Source organism: Ictidomys tridecemlineatus, chromosome 3, assembly GCF_052094955.1.
Source record: "Ictidomys tridecemlineatus isolate mIctTri1 chromosome 3, mIctTri1.hap1, whole genome shotgun sequence".
In the NCBI taxonomy this organism is placed as follows: domain Eukaryota; kingdom Metazoa; phylum Chordata; class Mammalia; order Rodentia; family Sciuridae; genus Ictidomys; species Ictidomys tridecemlineatus.
Genome location: NC_135479.1, coordinates 19723441 through 19740478, shown reverse-complemented (window position 1 = coordinate 19740478; position 17038 = coordinate 19723441). Strand labels below are relative to the sequence as shown.

The 17038-nt window shown below is 40.5% G+C and overlaps 1 protein-coding gene across 8 annotated transcripts in view; it reads right to left on the bottom strand.

The window, feature by feature from the left end:
- Window positions 1–16682, bottom strand: part of Ezh1 (enhancer of zeste 1 polycomb repressive complex 2 subunit) — a 40652-nt gene extending 23970 nt beyond the window's left edge. The window contains exons 1-5 of one of the 8 annotated variants that reach the window (XM_040268755.2): window positions 11851–11923; window positions 10033–10166; window positions 1601–1692; window positions 789–916; window positions 334–462 (exon numbers count right to left, since the gene is read on the bottom strand). In XM_040268755.2, the coding sequence (XP_040124689.1) occupies window positions 334–462; window positions 789–905 (246 nt within the window). In that variant the 5' untranslated portion in view covers window positions 906–916; window positions 1601–1692; window positions 10033–10166; window positions 11851–11923. Of the gene's footprint in view, window positions 1–333; window positions 463–788; window positions 917–1600; window positions 1693–10032; window positions 10167–10229; window positions 10254–11351; window positions 11499–11850; window positions 11927–16523 lie in introns of those variants that run through there. The other 7 variants (XM_040268756.2, XM_078041021.1, XM_078041023.1 and 4 more) reach the window with 7 other exon arrangements.
- Between the last annotated feature and the right edge of the window lie 356 nt (window positions 16683–17038).

The following is a 17038-nucleotide window of genomic DNA, read 5'->3' as shown; positions in this document are numbered from 1 at the left end:
TAAAAAAAAATCACAATTATTATTATTTTAAAAAATAGTTTTAGTTGTAAATGGACACAATACATTTATTTATTTTTTATGTGGTACTGAGGATTGAACCCAGGGCCTCACACTTGCTAGGCAAGCACTCTACCATTGAGCTACAACCCCAGCCCCCATGATTATCAATTGAAGAGAAAAAAGGTGACAAAATTACTCTTTACTGATTTACTCTCCTAATTGCTCAAGGTTGACTATAATAGCTGTGTCTATTTTGTTTATTTATTTTCTAACAGAAAAAAAAACTTTATGCCCAAGAAAGAGGGAAAGACCAGGTTTTGACCCCTGTAGTACCTTTTTGAGAAAAGGATGCCCACTCACAGGCTTCATTGACTGAACAGGTTGGACACGAAGCTTCTTCCACTCTTCATTGAGAATTTGGGTTTTTTCTTGAACCTTTGCAAAATTTGCCACATATAGAGCCTAGCAAAGCCAAGAAAAAGATTAAGATATCAAAGCACAAGTGAAAAAATTTCAAATCCTCAACACTGAAGAAACACAATGAAATCTGCAATCTTTCACTTGGAAGCTATTTATTTATGTATTTATTTATTTATTAATACTGGGGATTGAACCTACTAGGGTCTTGCAAATCCTCAGTCTGTCAGCTCACTACCTTTCCTTTTGAGCCAGGGTCTCCCTAAATTGCCCAGGCTGGCCTCAATCTTTCCAACTTCCTGTCTCAGCCTCCTGAGTATCCCAGATTATAGGCATGTTGCCACCACACCCACTTGAGAATGGTTTTTTACCTTTGCACCCATATTTGCCTGAAGTCGTTTAAGTTGTCGAAGTCGCATATATTCAGATTTCACTTTTCTTTTCCAGTAAGTGATACATTTGGAAGTTGGAGGATTTGGTATATCCATTTTGCTATACTCTAAAGAGAGAGATAAGAATAGCATTTTATTAAAAAAAAATAGCATTTTATGCCCTGAAATGAAGCATTCCTCAAATTTGCATAAATATAGCAAATTATGCTTTCATTCCCACTAAACTTATTCATTAAAACATAACATTTAAAGAACTTAAATACACTAGTCTAATAAAAGTATCAATTTTCAAATCAGCAATTCCCTGTCCAATTGTCAAAATGCTTAGTTTCTGTCCTGTGTGTGACTCATTTTAAATTAAGCTTTCAAGCTGGAGAATAGCTCAGTGGCAAGAACTCTGCGCTTAGCACATGTGAGTCCCTGGGTTGGATCCCTAAGACCACACACACACACATACACACACACACACACACACACACAGAGTTCTCCTGGAGATATTAGGAAGTTAGATTTCTTGGACATAGGGAAAACTATTCACTGCTTTGACTAACAGAGCAAAGTTCATATCCAAGAGCTTTACAGAAAGACCCACCCACTACAAAACTGTTACCTATTAAATTACCTAAATCTACTCCATGTTTGTCTAGTAATAAAAGTAGATTATGACAACAACATAATCTTATCTCCCATCAGCAGCAAGACATATAGAAATTGATAACACTGAAAGTCACATTTTTAAATACTGAAATTAAGGTTCAAAATTTTAAAGGACATACTGTAACATACTTTACCTACTTTGTAGAATACCAGGAGAACTTCTGGATTTTATGTGTCTCTGTTCTTCAAAGGAATGGCCAGACAAAAAGGCAAAACAAGCATTCAGCTTTGCAAAAGAAAACAGATAGTGATTTTATTAAATCACTGTAGTGGATTTAGACCCTGATGCCCTTAAGTAGGATGTTTCCCCCAAACTAGGAAGTCTTGAAGGTATCTACTACCATTGCTTTTAGATGCAAGTCAGGTCTCAATAATACTTGATGTTATTTTATCCTTCCATTCACATGTATAAGTATATTCTCACAATTATAAAGTTCATAAATGCTTTCCTGGACCCATTTCTAGGCTTAGCCAGCAGGCCCAACAAACATTAAACACATGTAAAAATTCAATAAGATGTACAAGATAATGTTATAACTCTATATTCACTAGTTAAGTTTCTTAGAGAACTAGTTTATCCATTTCACCTAACATTTTAAATTCCCCAAAAATATTAAGAGGAATTATGAGGAGCCAAAATTTGAAATAGAAACTAAAGTTTCAGACTGTGTTTTTTTTTTTTAAAGAGTGTGAGAGAGGAGAGAGAGAGAGAATTTTTAATATTTATTTCTTAGTTCTCGGCGGACACATCTTTGTTGGTATGTGGTGTTGAGGATCGAACCCAGGCCACCCGCATGCCAGGCGAGCGGCGCTACCGCCTGAGCCACATTCCCAGCCCCCAGACTGTGTTTTTAAAAATTTCCTAGAAGATACTTTTTTTCTTCAGAGTATATTCTTAAATTTCTTCTAAAGAAACATTTAAAAATTACCTGTTACACTGCCTATAAGAAATGATTAGCACAAACAATAAAAGTTAATCTACCACCACACATATGTCACAATCAGATCATGATTATAATATTTCTGTACATAGATTTTTAAAAAAAAATGTTTTTGTTACATTTGTGTGTGTGTGTGTGTGTGTGTGTGTGTGTGTGTGTGTTGCTGGGGATAAAACCCAGGCCTTCTACATGCTAGATCCTTGTGCTACTACTGAGCTATGCCCCCAGCCCCATGCAGGTGGATTTTAAGAGTATATCCGAATGTTTTATTTGAAAACAAATGAAGTCACCTAATTCAATATTAGAGGAAACTGATAGTTGTTTTTGGATTTTGTTTGTTTTTATTTTTTATTTTTTTGTAGTTGTAGATGGACAGCATGCCTTTATTTTATTTACTTTTACCTAGCATGGAGGATCAAACCCAGTGCTTCACATGTGCTAGGCAAGCACTCTGCCACTGAGCTACAGCCCTAGCCCCTGTTTGTTTTTTGAGATGGGGTCTTACTATGTTGCCCAGTCTGGCCTCAAACTTGTTGACATAAGCAATTCTCCTGCCTCAGCATCTTTAGTAACTGGGACTTTAGGCAAAGAGGCAAATGCCACCACATCCAGGTTTTTTTGTTTTGTTTTGTAGTAGTGGGACAAACCCAAGGCCTTGCAGCCTACTCCTATAATCCCAGCTACTCAGGAGGCTAAGGCAGGAGGATCACAAGTTAGAGACCACTCTTCTCAAAATAAAAAATAAAAGGGGGCTGGAGATATAGCTCAGTTGGTAGAATGCTTGCCTTGAATGCACAAAGCCCTGGGTTCAATCCCCAGCACCACACAAAATAAACAAACAAACAAACAAATAAATAAATAAACAAGGGGTTGTGGGGCTGGGGTTGTGGCTCAGAGGTACAGCGCTCACCTACCACTGGATTTGATCCTCAGCACCACATAAAAAAATAAAATAAAATAAAGATATTGTGTGTTCACCTATAACTAAAAAAATAAATATTAAAAAAATAAAAATAAAAGGGGTTGGGATGTAGCTCAGTGGTAAAGTGACCCTGGGTTCAACCTCCAATATTGAAATTAATTAATTAATGTAAAGGAAAAAGAAGAAAGAATAGTAAAGAAGCAGAGAGATTTTCTGTTTCCTACTAACTCAAACCAAGTGATTTAAAACAGTCCAGTCAGGTATGGAGACATAGGTCTATAATAACAGCAACTAAGCAGCCTGAGGCAGGAGGATTGCCAAGTCTGTGGCCAGCCTGGGCAACACAGCAGAACCCTATCTCAAAATAAAAAGGGTGGGTGATATATCTCAGTGGTAGAGCACCCCTGGGCTCATTCCCCAATACCACAAAAAAGAAAAACAAAAAAACAAAAAACAGAATTCCCCTGAGTTAAATATTATCTTTCTGGGGAAGGGAATGAAATAACAACAAAATCTAAGAATTTGAATCCCTGCCAGTGTAGTCATTGGTGCATGCCTGTATTCCCAGCTACTGAGGAGGCTGAGGCAGAGGGATCACTTGAGCTCAGAAGTTCCTGACCACCCTGGGTGATAACACAGCAACACCCTGTCATCCCAGCAGCTTGGGAGGTTAAGGCAGGAGGATTAAAGTTCAAAGCCAGCCTCAGCAATTTAGCAAGGCCCTAACCTAACTTAGCAAGACCCTGTCTCTAAATAAAAATATGAAAAAAGGGCTGGGGATGTCGCTCACTGGTTAAGCACCTCTAGTTTTAATACCCAGTACCAAATAAATAAATAAATAAATAGGGTCCAGGGATGGTACTCAGTGCTGGAGCCCTTGGCTAGCATGTACAAGGCTCAAATTCAATCCTTGGTGCCAATACACACAGGAAAAGGCCATACCTCAAAATCACAGGTAATATTAAGTGATTGTTCACATAACTTCTGCCCTCAAAAACTTACTAGTAGTCTGATACAGGAAATGAAATATGTTTCAAATTAAGGATAAAACTAGCTGTCTCAGAAATCTTAGGCTAACTGGATAACAGATTATAGCTGCAGGCCTATAATCTCAGCAATTTGGAGGCTGAGGCAGGAGATTCATAAATTTGAGGCTAGCCTTAGCAGTTTATCCAGACTCTGTCTCAAAATTAAAAAATAAAAAGAATTGGGGATGTAGCTCAGTAGCAATCCCCATTACTGTGAGGGGAAAAAAGAAAAGAAAGAAGTCTTGTATTACTTTACCTAAGACCCAAATGACCCAATTGTTATAAATTATAACTCACAGAAACAACACAACCTCCTTTAAGAAATGGTTTTGAGAGCCAGACTGGATGGTGCACGTCTGTAATCAGGAGGATCATAAGTTCAAAACCAGCCTCAGCAAAAGTGAGGAGCTAAACAACTCACTGATATCCTGTCTCTAAATAAAATACAAAAAATAGGGCTGAGAATGTGACTCAGTGGTCAAGTGTCCTTGAGTTCAATCCTGGGTTCCCCCACCCAGAAAAACACAAAAATTATTTTGAACTACAATCCCTCTCTCAGTCAGTCCTTTTGGACTGATTTCTCTTTTTAAAACAGCAAACTTAGAGCAGAGTGCTCCATCCATTTAAAACTGGAGATCAAGTAAGAAATGAACTTATTCTATCCATAGCTGCTGGGTGTATGTGTAGATTTCTTAAAGGAAATAGCCAAAGGGCTGGGGATGTGGCTCAAGCGGTAGCGGGCTCGCCTGGCATGCGTGCGGCCCGGGTTCAATCCCCAGCACCACATACCAACAAAGATGTTGTGTCTGCCGAGAACTAAAAAATAAATATTAAAAGTTCTCTCTCTCCTCTCTCACTCTCTCTTTAAAAAAAATAAATAAATAAATAAATAAATAAATAAAGGAAATGGCCAAAGGAAAATATCAATACTTTTATTAAAGAAAGGAGTTATAACTGAAATGTGATCTCCTACAATATAGATGACAGCAAATACATCATAATAGTCCAACAATTAAATGCAACCAATTCTAATTTCTCTCAAGTGTTTTATTTGGCCAGAGGAATATATACATACACTAAAATGCCATTAAGTTTTAACCAGTCACATTGTAAAATAAGCCATACTTCCTCCTTTTACAATTAAAGCAATATTTGAATGTTTTGTGTCCATGAGTCAATATTTATTTCACTTGGCTTTTTAATGAGTCTTCAATGTCTCTAAAAGTTTATTTGGCAGTTGGTCAGTCCCCACAGGGTGTTTGAGGAAGATGAAATATACTGTAGGGAACAGATGGATATGATTAAAATAAACACAGCCATAAGATGTCACAGCAGCTGGATCCTAACCAACAACTATCATATCAAAGTAAAAAAAAAAAAAGGCAAATAAAAAAAATCAACATTCACTAGAACACTCCGGAGACAAATGGGGTCATCCATCTTGGGCAAAGGGAATAGAACACACATAAAAACACTTCATATTTCTATTAGAACTAGTTTTTAGTTATTTAAACATGCAAAACAGCACTTATATTCCAGTTAAGTACTGATGAGCCTTTCATTATATTCATTTGTACATTGAAGACAAAACACCAAAACATGCTGTTTGGGGCATGAGTCTTTTTTTTTTTTTTTTTTTGCTTTGTACACAATACCTCTATTTTATGTATTTATTTATTTTTATGTGGTGCTGAGGATCGAACCCAGAGCCCTGCACATGCTAGGCGAGTGCTCTACTGCTGAGCCACAACCCCAGCCCCCCCCATGAATCTTTATATTACCAATTCTAATAACAAGAGTAAGATAAATAGCCCAACAGGGAAACATTGTTGATCTTTTTTTTTAATATTTATTTTTTAGTTTTAGGTGGACACAATATCCTTATTTTATTTTTATGTGGTGCCAAGGATCAAACCCAGTGCCTCACACATGCCAGGTGAGTGCTCTACCACTTGAGCCACATCCCCAATCCCCAACAGGGAAACATTGAACAGATACTTTTCCAAAAAAAATTAGGAATGCCAAGTGCAGAGGCAATTGCAGTGACTTGGGAGGCTGATGCAGGAGGATCATAAATTCAAGGCCTGCCTCAGCAACTTAGCAAGACCCTGTCTCAAAATAAAAAATAAAAAGGGCTCAGGGGGGCTGGGGCTGTGGCTCACGGTAGAGCACTTGCCTTCGCACATGTGAGGCACTGCATTTCATCCTTAGCACCACATAAAAAAATAAATTCATTAAATAAATAAAGATATTGTGTCCATCTTTAAAAAAATTTAAAAATTAAATAAATAAATAAAAAATAGGGCCTGGGTTGTGGCTCGGTGGTAGAGTGCTTGCCTAGCATGTGTGAGGCAATGGGTTTGACCCTCAGCACCGCACCACATAAAATTAAATAAAAAGATATTATGTCCATCTACAACTAAAAAATAAAATAAAATAAAAAGGGCTGGGGATGTGGCTCATGGTAAAGTGCCTCTGAGTCCAAAACCCAGTACAAGTACAAAAAATTAAAACAACAACAAAAAAAAGACAGAAATGGCAAATAAGAACACAAAAAGATGTTCAACATCATTAGCCATTAGAGAAAAGCAAATTAAATTTGCAAAAATAGAAAAGACTGATAATACCAGTTGTGGGTGGGAACATTGTTATGGTTTGTATGTAAGGTGTCACCCAAAAACTCAATGCAAGAAAGTTCAGGGGAGAAATTACTCGATTGTGAGAGTCTTAACCCACTCAGTGAATTAATCCCCTGATAGGGATTTACTGAGTGGTAACTGAAGTGGAAGGGTGTGGCTGGAGAAGGTGGGAATTAGGCTTTGGGGTATATATTTGTATCTGGCAAGTGGAATTCTTGTTCTGCTTCTTGATGATGTGAGCTGCTTTCCTCTGCCACACTCTCCCGCCATGACGTTCAGCCTCACCTGGAGCCCCGAGAAATAAAGCCAGCCTTCTATGGACTAAGACCTCTGAAACGGTGAGCCCTCAAATAAACCTTTTCTCCTCTATAATTGTGCTGGCTGGGTCCTTTAGTCACAACAGCAAAAATGCTGGAGCAAGTGGAATCCTCATACATTGCTGGTGGAAAAGCAAAATGGCATAGCCATTATGCAAAACGGTCTCCCAGTTTTTATTTCTAAAATAAAATTAAAGCTGGACACAGTGGGAGGTTGAGGCAGCAGGATTTCAAGTTTGAGACCTGCTTCAGCAAGTTAGCAAGACCATCTCAAAACAAAAAATAAAAAGGGCTAGGATGTAGGGCTCAGTGGTAGAATGCCCCTGGGTTCAATCCCTAGTTTCACAAAAAAATAATAAAGTAAAGCTAAATATAAGATTAAATATAACATTTCCAATTATCTGAGAGAAATGAAAGTATACATCCTTGCAAAGATCTATACTCAAATGTTCAAGCCTCTTTATTTAAAATAGCCAAAAGTAGGTAAACACAAAGATGAATACATTGGCTAATGGATACAAGATGGAATATATATGTACACACACACACACACACACACACAGAGTGAAATACTACTCAGCAATTAAAAAGGATAAACAATTCCTATTACATGCACAACACATCTCAAAAGTACTATTCTCAGGGGAACAAAAAAAATCATCCATAAGCTATATACTGGGTTAGGGATATAGCTCAGTGGTACCTCGGCAAAGAGCTCTAGTGACATAACTGTGTCATTATGATGATCATCAATTTCATCAACATTCCTATTAAATAATGGCAACAAGGTACACAGCTGGATAGGTCCCTCAATTAGGAGCTATTAAGCATTTTTTAAATTTATACTCTCCCAATTCTGCAAGATATTTACATTTGTCATTAGTTTGAGCTTCTGGGCACTATACACACATAAAGAACCTTACTAATAGGAAACTGTGACCCTGAATTCTAACTTAAAATCAAATAATAACATTAATATTCCCTAGAGTTGTTTCATTAGGAGAATCAGGTCATTTGCACTGGAGATAGTGATGAGAAAACTCAAAGTAAGATTAGTTTTTGGAGACCCAGAGGAAAATGTTAGCTCTTGGGGTGTACAGTGCTGATTTAGAGAAGTTAAAGCAATCTCATGTGAGAGCCCTACCTTGGCTGTACTACACCAGCACACAAAGCTTAATATTTAGTGACTGTTCATTTTCATTCAATAAAAACAGAGTGGGGCTGGGGATGTACCTCAGTGGCATAGTGCTTGCCTAGCAACTGCAAGGCCTTTTGTTTAATCCCTAGTGTTATCAAAGAAGTAAATAAAAAATAAACATTAAAAAATAAAAGCAAGGGCTGGGGATGTGGCTCAAGGGGTAGCACACTCCCCTGGCATGTGCGGGGCACTGGGTTCGATCCTCAGCACCATATACAAATAAAAAATAAAGATGTTGTGTCCACTGAAAATTAAAAAATAAATATTAAAAAGTTCTCTCTAAAAAATAAAATAAAATAAATAAAATCAAGACTCTTCAGTCAATTTGAATCAAATTATTAGGATAAATGAGTCAGGGAATATAACATTATAAGCACTAAAAGCCAACTACTTACTAAGTAACTTTTGACTTTAGGATTTGGAGCACTGAAGTCCCAAATGATGGTCACTGATGGGCTATAAAGGTAGGAAAGAACCCAGAACACAGTGTGGACGAAAGAACACAAACAAAATAAGCTGGAATGTTCCTGTATGGAGGTATTCCCTAAGAGCACAGTTCTTCCTTTTTCACTTATCAGGTATAATTATCTTCACATTTCTCCATATGTCCATCCCCTGCCTCACAGTTTGTTGTTGTTTTGTATTGAAGATTGAACTTAGGAACACTCTACCACTGAGCTTAACCACTGAGCTACATCCCCAGCGCATTTCATTTTTTTTTTTTTGATTAGTTTTTTTTAATATTTTTTTAATATTTATTTTTTAGTTCTCGGCGGACACAACATCTTTGTTGGTATGTGGTGCTGAGGATCGAACCTGGGCCGCACGCATGCCAGGCGAGCGCGCTACCGCTTGAGCCACATCCCCAGCCCCGCATTTCATTTTTTTGAGACAGGGTCTTACTAAGTTGCAGAGGTTGTCCTTCAATTTACAATCCTCCTGCCTCAACCTCCCAAGTAGGCAAGTGCCATTGCACCAGGTTTACACTTCAGAATTTTTAAGCTGTGCTTTAGCATCAACTTCCAGGAATGGCCACATATACTCTGTTCGTGGCAGAACTAGGATCCATTATCTCTTGAGTTCCAGTCCCAAAAATGTTATTACTATTATTTATTCCACAAATATATACTAAGCACTTATTAACTACACACCAGGCACTATTTAGGTGGTTGGGTGTACATCAATGAATAAAACAGTCAAACATTCTTGCTTTTTGCAGAACTGATTCACACTGTGATACACCATTCATGAATCTTCTTTTTTTTGGGGGGGGGGGGCACAGATTAAACTCAGAGGCACTGGACCACATCCCCAGCCCTATTTTGTATTTTATTTTATTTAAATATTTTTTAAGTTGTAGATAGACACAATATCTTTATTTTATTTTATTTTTTTAATGTGGTGCTGAGGATCAAACCCAGTACTCCACCCTTGCCAGGCAAGAGCTCAACCACTGAGCTACAACCCCAGTCCCTGTATTTTATTAGAGACAGGGTCTCACTGAGTTGTTTAGCGCCTCACCTTTGCTGAGGCTGGCTTTGAACGGGATCCTCCTGCCTCAGCCTCCCTCCTGCACCTGGCCACACATGAATCTTGCCCATAATAGTATTATGGATGGCCCCTTCCACCACTGGGACCAGCAAGCTGGCTTCATACTAGAAGTTCGAAGCATAGAAGTTAACTAGTGAGATCAAAATAAACACACAAACTCAATTTACCTTTTTCTTTGACCAGGTCTGAGAGGGCTCTCCCCTCTGGCTCCTGCCTCCAGCCACCAGGTGGGGCAGCAAGGTTTACATAGACTAGCAGGAGAGAGAGAGAGAGCATCCCTGGCCTTCTATTGGGGAACAAGAAATTCAGGGGAAAATTCCATCCAATGAAGGTCGAGGGGGACAGCATTCCAAGGTCAGGGTCAGTGATTGGTCTCAGGGTCAATGGTCAGTCACACCCCCATACAATGGGCTCTGGCACCTGGAAAGGGTGGGGATTAGTTCCCACACAGTTTAGCCAGAATGCCTCACACCCAATCAGGGAGGCGCCCAATCACGTGCAAGAATGGCTTCCCACAGCCCCTTATTCTGTCTTTATTTGTTTTTAAGTACTTATTTCCTTACTCACACTCTCTTCTATGTAAGTCTGTCATCTCTTTCCTGAATGCCACACAGAATCGCAGGGCTTTTTAAAAAAAAGACAAGCTCTTACAGAAACCTTAGAATTAGAGTTTTCTCAGGCTGGAAACTTAATTCAATACTGGTTTCCTTATCTTAAGATCACTGAGTGGAGCATTTTTCTATTCAGAGTAGAAAACGTAGAGAAAGACTCACACTTTCAACTCCATCCTTGCGCCCACCGAGTTGTTCCTGTCCATGACCCTTTTCTCTCATCTTTCCCCGCCAAGCCCTAGGCTTCAGATCTAGGCTACTCTGCTTATAATCTTGTATTTTACACATCAAAGGTCCACTCTCCATATTCCAATGGCGTCATCCTTTCACACCACTTCTCCTCCCGGTCCCCCAAACAATTTCTCAGTAGTCACTTTTTATGGAAATAAAAGTTTGGCCTACATTTTCTAACGGGCTTGTCCCAAATATGACAGCTTTACTCTGCTCCAAGGCACTTTCACTTATATCATTTGATCCTCGGGAGAAGCCTATGGGTGGTCGCAATTGGTGCCAGCCTAAGTCTGGAGGTTAGGAAGCTTATTCAGGGCTGGGTTTGGAATAAGGCAGATGAGGCCAGAGAAGCTCCTGGAAGGCAAAATGTAAGGAAGGGTTCTCTCTGCACTTGCAGTATGCTGAGAGTCACTGCCCCCTTACACTTTGCTCTTTAGCCTCACTCACCTCGCTGTAGTTCCGGCCCTGTTTTTACTGCCATCCCTTCCTCAACATCCCCCAAAGCCATCGCAAGATCAGCCCAGGTCTCTGGGCTTTCCGGTGCACAGCCCCAGATCCCCAGGAGTCCACCTCGCTAAGGGACCCCGCAGGTGCCACCACCCACCCGGGCCCACTCAGCGCTGGGGCTCCCGCCCACCGGCCCACCCCTCCTTCCAACGGGATTGCCAGTCTCAGGGCCCGCCCCCGCCGCTCCCCCTTCGGGACACACAGCCCATCCAGTCTCAGACGCAGTCCACGCCGGGGGCTCTCTCACTCTGTCGCCCCCGGTCCCCTAGACCACGGTACGGGAAGGGGCGCCCTGCTACCCGCGGCCAGGCAGGTAGTGTATCCCTCGGGTTCCTCCCGATTCCCAGATCACTTCGCCTTTCCCTCCCTCCTGACCCGGCGACGGCGGTGTGCGGAGGCCGGGCCCCACCACCCGGCCCGGGCTTGTTTACTCACTCACCCTCCATCCCGAGCCACAGGGACCCGCCGCTAAGACGCCTGCGCGCCGCGGCCCCGCCTCCGCGCCGCGGCCCCGCCCCGCGCCCTCTTAGGCGCAAGCGCGTGGAGCCGCCAGTGCAGCTCCGGAGGCCCACCTGGTCCTCCTCCTTTGATCTTAAGCTGAGAGATCCGGAGAAGGAAAACTTCTATTTGGTCTCAGGTTGCTAGGGCTCAGGAGGGCCTGGTGGTGCAGCCCAAACCTGACGATTTCTAAGGTGGCGCTGTCAGTGGAGAGGAAGGGCTTTGTGTCAGCTTTCCACAGCCACTAATAACATCTCTCGAAGATCTCATCCAGCCCTGCTGGGGACTAGCCGCATCTAACTTCGACGTTTGAAGGCAAGCTAGAAGCCCCTCAAACAGATGCCACACACCTACCAATTCTGCAAACTTATGTGCTCTAAGTTCTTGCTCTATTTACGCTTTATTTCCCTGTTTCTGCCAATAGTTCTCCCAGTCACTTAAAATCAAAAGTATAGCCCTGTATCAAAGTATTTCCTCGCAAGATACTTACTAGTTACTAAGGGAAATTTTATAACTTTACAGAAATCTGTCAGACACTACTTTGACCAAGTGATCAAAGTTAATATCACAGGTGATGGGAAATTTCTTAGCAGATTCTCAATACAGTGCAATGAGGAAAGTACAAAATCATCCCACGGTATTCTTGACAAAAATGTAAAAGCGGAGGGGCTGAGGCAGAGCACTTGCCTAGCATGCGTGAGGTACTGGGTTCGATCCTTAGGGCCACAAACAAAAAAATAAGCAAATAAAAAGTGAGAGCTGAGTTTAACGCAGAAACATCAGACAAATTCAAAATGAGAAACAATCTACAAAATAATTGACCAGTGTCTTCGAAAGTACCAAGATTGGGCTGGGGTTGTGGATCAGTGGTAGAGCACTTGCCTAGCATGTGTGAGGCACTGGGTTCCAACCTTAGCATTGCATACAAAAATAAGTAAATAAAGGCATGCTGTCCATTTACAACTACAGGAAAAGGAAAAAAAAAAAAGGACATGAGAGGGATAGTTTGATGAAGTTAGAATTAGGCCTCTAGATTAATAGGGTTTTTAAAATCAGTTTTAATTCCTCATTTGGATCATTTATGTAAGGAAGTTAGGTGAAAAATATACAGGATTACTGTCCCTTTTTTCTAATTATTTTGTAAATGTGAAAATTATTTCAAAAAATAATATTAAGCTCGGTTCCGTAGCACATTCTTGTAATCCCAGCTCCTAGGGAGACTGAGACAGGAGGATAACAAGTTTGAGGCCAGCCTGGGCAACTTAGTGAAACTTATTTTTATTTCTCAAGATAAAAAATAAAAAAAGCTGGGGATGTAGCTCAGTGGCAGAACACCACACACAAACACACACACAAAAAATATGTATTTATACATTTTATATATATATATATACACACACACACACACATATATGCATACATGTGTATATATGAAGTTAAATTTTGAAATTAATCTGGGCACAGTGGTACATGCCTGTGTTCCCAGCGACTCAGAAGGCTGAGACAGGAGGATCCCAAGTTTGAGGTTAGCCTCAGCAACTCAGAGGGGCCCTGTCTCAAAAAAGTAAAAGGAGGGTTGGAGATGTGGCTCAAGTGGTAGCGTGCTTGCCTAGCATGCGTGAGGGACTGGATTTGATTCTCAGCACCACATAAAAATAAAATAAAGATATTGTGTCTACCTAAAACTAAAAAATAAATATTAAAAAAAAGTAAAAGGAACTGAGGAGCTCAGAAGACTGAAGCAGGAGGATCCAAGTTCAAAGCCAGCCTTAGCAAAAGCAAGGCACTAAGCAACTCAATGAGAGCCTGTTTCTAAATAAAATACAAAATACGGCTGGGATGTGGCTCAGTGGTCAAGTGCCCATGAGTTCAATTCCTGGTACCAAAAAAAAAAAAAAAAAAAAAAAAAAAAAGACAAGAAAAAGAACTGAGGGTGTAGTTTAGTGACAGAGCATCCCTGTGTTCAGACCTAAATACTGAAAATAAATAAATAAATAAATACAAAACAAAACTACCTTGATTTTGTTCCAAAGTGTATAATTATAAAAATTTATGATTTTCTTTTTTTTTCAAATAATTTTTATGAAAATTTTAAGAAGTAGGTAGGGCAAATTTCAGTTTTACATAGCAGGCTATGTGGGCAAAAAGGGAGTTAAATGATGTGCCTTACACAGTTGAAAAAATTGCCCTGTCAGGTCTTATACTCAAATCTCTGGATTCCAGATATACTATCCTTGTCAGTATATCCAAATCTTTGATTTTGCTACTATCCTCCTTGCATCTATTTATTTAACTACCAGTCAAAACAATTACTCCTTTATATTGTACTTGTAATTTGCAATGATGTTCCTTTCCATTTCCACTGCCTAGATAAGTGATTCTCAAACTAGGATCACATTGAAATCACCTACAGAGCTCTAATAACTACCGAGGCCTGCTTCCCATATCCAGAAAGTCTGATTAATTATTATTTGATCCCGGGTATTGCCTAGGTTTCAAGAATTACATAAACATTCCAAGTGATTATAGCATGTAGCCAAGTTTGATACTGTTTCACTGCATTAATAATTGTTAGAAGAATGTGGGTTTTCTAAGGAGAGTCTAGAAAATCTGAAAGTCAGGAGAGAGATTAGTGAGAGATTTGAGTACCATCAATATATTAATAGTAACTGAAACCACAGGAGTACTCTATTACTTTGGGAGACTGTGCCAAGAAAAGAGAGCAGAGGTACAGAGAACTTTTAAGATAACAAAGAAAGTATGGTTACAGAATTTTTTTTAAGTGGACACAATACCTTTATTTTATTTGTTTATTTTTTATGGTGCTAGGATAGAACCTAGTGCCTCACATGTGCTAGGCTAGTGCTCTACCACTAAGCCACAACTGCAGCCCAGTTACAGAAATATTTTGAGATGGAAACTGAAGGGATTTTGACCAAAGTCAAGGATGTAGCCTACCTCAAGTCCCACCTGCTGGTCCAGCAGTCTTGCCCTCATGGTCCTTCCTAAGGCTTTAACTCCAGTTCTACTTTATGCTTACTGCCACGCATTCTACCTATTTCATATCCACCATAATATGTGGCATAGGATTAAACAGAATTCAGTAATCCTCATTCACTGAAGAATTATAAAAACAACTTTTACATCACAGTGAGTGTGGGTTTTGTTTTTGTTTTTGTTTCTGAAACAGGTCTCACTATGTTATCTAGGTTGGCCTCAAACTCTTGCATTCAAGAGATCGTCCTGCCTCAGCCTCTCGAATGCTAGGACTACAGGCCCATGCCACTAAGCCTGGCTAGGTATGGGGTTTTTGAGGGAAGTTTTGTTTGCCAGTTAATTTCCTCTCATTTTGCAGGGAGACCAGGCTCTTTCTCAGCTGACTCTGTTCCATGAGGCACTATCAGCCAACGTTTGTTTGGCAAGCTTTTGCTCTGCATCTCTTTTTCTTTCCAATCCTTCAGGTCTTTGTCCTATAAATTCGTAGAAAAAGCTGTTGGCAAGTGGTCAGCAACAGGACCTCTAAAAAACAGTACCATCACCTCTGCCCCACTCCTCCCAGCTCCACCCCCAGGCAGTTAATGGAAGAAAGGAATAACTGTGTCACTCTTGGCTTCTCCTTGCTCATCTCGCTCTTAAATTGGAGGCCTCTGGGGCTGCAAGAAACTGGACAAAGTGTGCTGAGTAGTCTAATAGGGCTGGTTCCTTTTTTGAAAGTCCTCTATTGCGGAAAAATAAAATTATGTGTTTAATTTCTGAAACCTAATGCCTGATTTGCCTTGGCAGCCCTTCTCTTGGGCTTGGCTGAGAGTCCGGCAACATTAGTATACTGATTAATACCAGCTCAACTTGTTCCCTGGAGAAGAGCATTATTTACTGGATTGTTTTCTTAAATCCTTTTTAATTTGCTGTGTTTTAGCATACTCTGACTGGCTTTAACATGTTGTTATCTCTGACCATGGGCCATAATGAAGCTGGAGGGAAGACTCCCATCTCTGTGTGCTCATATCCTCATCTCAAAGCAAGATTTTGTTCAACCTAGTGATTAGAAATGAGATATCACATGTTCTAATCCTTCTGGGATGTCCGAGTTCTAAGTGTACTTTCATCCTCTGCTGGTCCTCAGGCCACTGGTAGAAAGGGAAGGAGAAGGGCTGGGGTAGTGGCTCAGTGGTAGAGTGCTCGCCTCCTCGCACTTGTGAGACCCTGGGTTCGATCCTCAGCACCACATAAACAAAAATAAGTGAAATAAAAGTATTGTGTCTAATTACAACTTATATATATATATATATATGGAGAAGATGTTTCCCAGACTCAGGGCTTTCTACACTATTCCTTCCTTCCAACCTGACAACCTGAGCTCCTTTGAATGGTGCCCCCTTGGCCCATTCTGCCCCTCCTTTGTAAAGCCCACAGAGATATTAAATAGTAATTCTTAGAGGGGACACAGAGGACTGAGGGAAGATTGGGCCCCACACTGGTCCCTGACAGAGAAGTGTAAACACAGCTGTGGAGATGGGAGCAAACCATCCTCCCTCCCCCCAGTTCCCACCCAGAAGCAGGGAAAGGCCACCCTGCAGTGAAGAACCAAACAAGAAAACAAAGCAAAGCACAAACCTAAATGTCTGCACGAAGGTCGCCAGAAACTGGGGCTGCTGCCCAGGACTTGGTGGGGCTAGCTGAAGTGCCAGACCCCTCCCTGAATACTTAGAGGCAAAGGCAACTCCAAAGCAAGTTGAGGTCTGGACATTACGGAGCCTGGAAACATAGCTCGATTTTTGAAACCTTTCCATTCCGGACACTTTGTCCTCTGATCTCAGAAAACACGTTTTCTGCCTTAGGTACTTAGCTCCTGACCCCTAGTTGCTTAGGGATCATAATAATGAATTCAATTCAGGAAGTAAGAACAGGCCCACAATAAACCCTTGTCCGGGGCTTGTTATAAGTTTAAACTCTGAGCCTCCAAGCCAAAATACTATGTGGGGCTCCCTTAGCCTTTGTTAAATACAAAATAAATAATTCCAGCAGGAAGGAACTTTCTCTTTTGGGGATTACTTGGGTGGGATTCATGCCTTTTTTGGTACATATTGTAAAAGCTCCAAGCCCTCAGCAAGGGTGGTGCTGCCCATTCT